This window comes from Carassius gibelio, chromosome A10, assembly GCF_023724105.1.
Source record: "Carassius gibelio isolate Cgi1373 ecotype wild population from Czech Republic chromosome A10, carGib1.2-hapl.c, whole genome shotgun sequence".
NCBI classification, from domain to species: Eukaryota; Metazoa; Chordata; class Actinopteri; order Cypriniformes; family Cyprinidae; genus Carassius; species Carassius gibelio.
The window spans coordinates 14,193,654-14,197,876 of NC_068380.1; the positions used below are offsets into that span (position 1 = coordinate 14,193,654).

The following is a 4,223-nucleotide window of genomic DNA, read 5'->3' on the forward strand; positions in this document are numbered from 1 at the left end:
TATTTCGGAGGCTCAGGGATGAAGAGGAAGTTAAACTTCGACTTGCTCCTTGTTCCACCACAAGTCTTTGACCTTGTTCTCAGTTGCCTCTAATAATCCTTTTTCAGATGTGTGCCGATCTTCACAGAATTGGAGAGGGATCCAGGAAGCAAGTGCTGCAGGGGTCGCTGTGTTCCGTGGGTCTGTAGTCCCTCCCTCCACGTAACACTTAATTCAGCATATGAAGAGTTCAACCTGTGATCGAGTAATTCACGGCCATTCACGAGTTGTTTTGGATCAGATGGATTTATTTATTTATTTATTTATATTAATTTCTTTTTATATTAGCAACTTCACTGGAAAGGAGTGTGTTTGATTGAAAGATGCAGAAGAGAAGTACATATCTATGCTGAACATGGTCGCCCTGAGTCATCTATGGCTAGTGGAATAGTTAATATTTAATCTAGCATATTTAAAGTTTGGATAGCAAGTAAAGGATTCAGAGTAAAATAACTTAAGATATTCTAAGATTTGAAAAAAAGGCTGACAACTTAATTGCACATTTTGGAGCTGAGCTGAGATAAAAGATTGAGTCTGGCAATGTCTGTGACTGAAATTATGGACTTTGACACTGCATTAAAGTCACTCAAAAAAATATAAAAATCCAAGTCCACTGTCTTGGTCATTTTGTTTGTCATGTCTATAAATTGAGAATAAGCACTGTAAAGAATTTAATGATTTATATCCCATAAATGTTTCTTTAGCATTTCTAAGCAAATATATTCATAAAAGTTGTCATAAATGCACAACAAAATAATTTGCCTTACTGTATATTACACAGCAACACCAAATCATAAACAAAATGTATTAACATATTTAGGGCCGGGTTAACCTCTTATTGTGACATAAGCAAAATATTTTTTGGGGGGCCCTTCTGCTATTTATATATTTTATTGCCTCCCAAAAGCCACATACTGTAGAAGCTTGACTAATTATGCCTGCTCAGCCCCATCTCAGCCCTCTCGTATTAAAGTACAAAGTTATAATTGCTGTGACACCTAAAGATGTCAGAAAGCATTTCCATGCCACCTTTCACAGTAAATTTGAAATCCGGTAAACAACACCATAGGAGTTATTTTCAACACTTTGAAAGTGTATATATGAGAACCACCCACAAAGTGTTAATTTAACACTTTCAAAAGTGTTGCCTCATGCAACACCAATACAGTGTTAAAATGTGAACACTAAGAGAGTGAAATATCAACACCGATGCAGATAAAAACAACACTGTTACAGAGCTGGGTGTAGCTTTGTAGCAAACACTGACAGAGTAAAAATTCTACACTATTCCGGTGTTGACATTGTGAAAATCACAATATACTCGGTGTATAAAAGGGTCAAAATTTACACCATCCTGGTGTTGATAGAACACTTTTTCCAGAGTTATTTATGGTTCTGTATTACCTACTAAAAAAAAACCTAAAAACTAAAATAAACTAGAAAATCACTATGAAGAAAACGTCACTGTCAAGGTTTCAAAACTTTATTTCAGCACAGAGCAAGAAACCATAAATGCCATGAAATTATTACAAATAACAGTTCACGACAATGTAAAAAAGATGGTCATTGCCATAGGACATTTGTAAATCAAATGGCTTGTAGTACATCAATTCCTCAGGTTTTTTGAGTACAAGACAATGCTCTTGTTCAACAACACTGAAAGCATGAAGGTGTTCAATAAACTCTGATTCCATACACGATACCAAAAAATAAATTCCATCCTTAATAAAATTTTTAACAATCTTTCCAAAAACAGGTGCATCATCAACAAACTCTAAGAAAACAACAAGATCACTGCGATACTCAGTACCTTGACACTTTACCCACGGTGTGACCATTACCTCGCTAGAGATATCAATCTGGAGTTGCTCTGAAATAAAATCAGAGTTTTCAAGGTCAGACAACAGCTCATTTGAAACAGGCCCAGACTCGATACCCCTGATAGTACATGACTCCCAGTGATAGGCAATGGCTATCATAACTGAGACTGAAAACAAAATGAACCTTGAAGAGTTCATCAATGGCAGCCAGTGAAGAGGATTCTTGACAGGGGATGAGCTTTTTATCCACCACAATGAAGTAGTGACTGATGGCTTCCTTGCTGCTCCCGGAGGCAAGAATGTATGGCTGACGATTCTCCTCCAGCTCAAGGTGTTCCTGTATGCTCCTGCATGCCTAAATGGGGGGAAAAAAATTACGTCTTTGAATAATAATGATAAATTAATAAGTACAGCTTTATCAGTTAACATTTATTTGAGACTTTTTAGCTTAATTGCACATCATAAAGACCAGGAAGCACTCCAAATCAAAACCGTACATGCACGAACAACAATTTTAGTTTAGATCATATTTAGATTAATTTTACATTTATCATTTTACAGTTTATCTAATAGTAAAAAATAAATAAATATTCAATTCAAAGTGTAACACTTATAGGCCTTGTATTTTGGCACCAGTGTACCAGATACCTACTTTGTGAAACACCACCAGATGGTCAATAGCCTGTGAAATACTGATCCTTTGGATTTTCTTTCTTCCTGAAGCCTGGGGTGATAGGAGATGCAAAAGTAGAAGGAAGGATGATATATCACTGTCCCACTCTGGAAAAAAAAGTTACTTTGTTAAATGTCTACACAAAAATGAGTATGTATAGTATGATTTTACTGCAAAGTCATTGGAAGTTTCACCTGGGGAATCCTGTGCCTCGCTGCTTTCTTTGCTCTGTTTGGCAGATGACAGTAATCTTTTCAGCAGTGGAGTGGGAGTCAAGGTTTCTCCTAGTCTGATAACCTTTGCTTTGAAAACTGTCGGCCACCTTTCCAAAAGTCTGGAAGCAGTTTCTGACCCAAAGAGGAGTGTGAAGTCCTGAAGAATCTGAAGTTTTGAAGAAAACACAAAGAAATTACAATATATTGTGATTACAATAATGTGGCCAGTTTCAACAATGCAGACCATTTGACAGTTCTCTGATACGAACATTTAAATTTTAGTAAAAAATGAAAGAAAATCCATACCAATCCTTTAGTGTCCAGGAACCGAGGAAAAACAGAGAGAATGGTGGTGGATCCCTCTGGATCATGGACAAGGCGCTGTCTGTATTCAAACGTTGCCTTCATCTTCTGCATGATGACCTCACGTTCACTTGTATGATTCATCAAAGAGATGGCCTCTACACTTTGATCATTATCTAGCTGATGTTCTTGGTAACATAGCTGTCTGTCAAGCAAAGGACCTCCCTTTTCTTCTGTTTTTGGATCTTCCTTATTTCCAGAAGGTCTTGTCCCCCTTTGTACTGTCTTGAGGCGCCATGACAAGAATCCAGTGTTTTTTTGGCCATCATAGAAATGTTCCTGTTGAAATGACACAAATTCTTAATTTAACCCTTAATAAAAAATAAAAACATCTTTAGACATTTCCAACTGAGCACAAAATATTGAATGTCCGATCAGTGATAATGACTTACATATCCAGTCCTTCCTTGGGGATCTCTGAGTGAGGGAAATAAGGTGATAATTCCCAATCCATACTTCTGTTTGGTAACCCATGTGGGACCCTTCTGAAGAATTGGAACACTCAATGTTACTTTACGCTGATAGCAAATGTTTAAGAACATTTAATTAAACTAACTTTAAGAAAAAAAAAAAAAAAAGATTTTTTTTTTGGACAATTTGCACAAATTTGTATCACCCAACTACATCTATCTACTTCACAATCTATAGAGCATCAAAATCACTAACAAACTGAATAATGCAAGAGCGAATTATATTTTTAGAATTACCCTTCTGTCTCCATCATGCGTGCAACTAAGATGTTCACCATCACTTTCCTTGTGTCATCACTAATTGTGCCTGTATCTTCATACTCCTTAAGCACATTTCCTCCACCTGGTCTTGTCTCTAGAATGTTTTATCAGCTATAAAAAAAGAGAATATTATTAACAGATACTATTATGAGAGAAGATAGTGCAGTAATATCTAAATTACCCTTAAATACGACCCTGATCTAAAAAATATTACCATTATATATGGGGATTACAAAAAAAACCTTAATGAAACTGAATATCATGATGAGTAAAACACCCAGTGTCTGTGTAATGCTACTGGGACTCACGTCTCTGGCCTGTGCTCGTTGTGATGCCACATCATCATCTTCATCCTTTCTGAATCGTTTTGGACTAAACCAGT

At 36.4% G+C, this 4,223-nt stretch overlaps 1 protein-coding gene across 1 annotated transcript; it reads right to left on the bottom strand.

Moving 5' to 3' along the window:
- Positions 1–1,508: 1,508 nt before the first annotated feature.
- LOC128021672 (uncharacterized) lies at positions 1,509–3,571 on the bottom strand. Its single transcript, XM_052608986.1, has 5 exons — positions 3,503–3,571; positions 3,054–3,389; positions 2,727–2,913; positions 2,512–2,639; positions 1,509–2,214 (listed from the first exon to the last, which is right to left on the bottom strand). Exons 2-5 carry the CDS (start codon positions 3,192–3,194, stop codon positions 1,948–1,950), a joined length of 723 nt encoding a protein of 240 aa, XP_052464946.1. The 5' UTR covers positions 3,195–3,389; positions 3,503–3,571; the 3' UTR covers positions 1,509–1,947.
- Between the last annotated feature and the right edge of the window lie 652 nt (positions 3,572–4,223).

Bases quoted from the DNA above. Each gene is read 5' to 3' on its own strand.
- LOC128021672 (XM_052608986.1), bottom strand. From the start codon at position 3,194: ATGAATCATACAAGTGAACGTGAGGTCATCATGCAGAAGATGAAGGCA. The intron at 2,914-3,053 runs GTATGGATTTTC...TCAAAACTTCAG, and splicing joins TCCTGGACACTAAAGGATTG to ATTCTTCAGGACTTCACACT. The intron at 2,640-2,726 runs GTGAAACTTCCA...TTTTTTTTCCAG, and splicing joins CGAGGCACAGGATTCCCCAG to AGTGGGACAGTGATATATCA.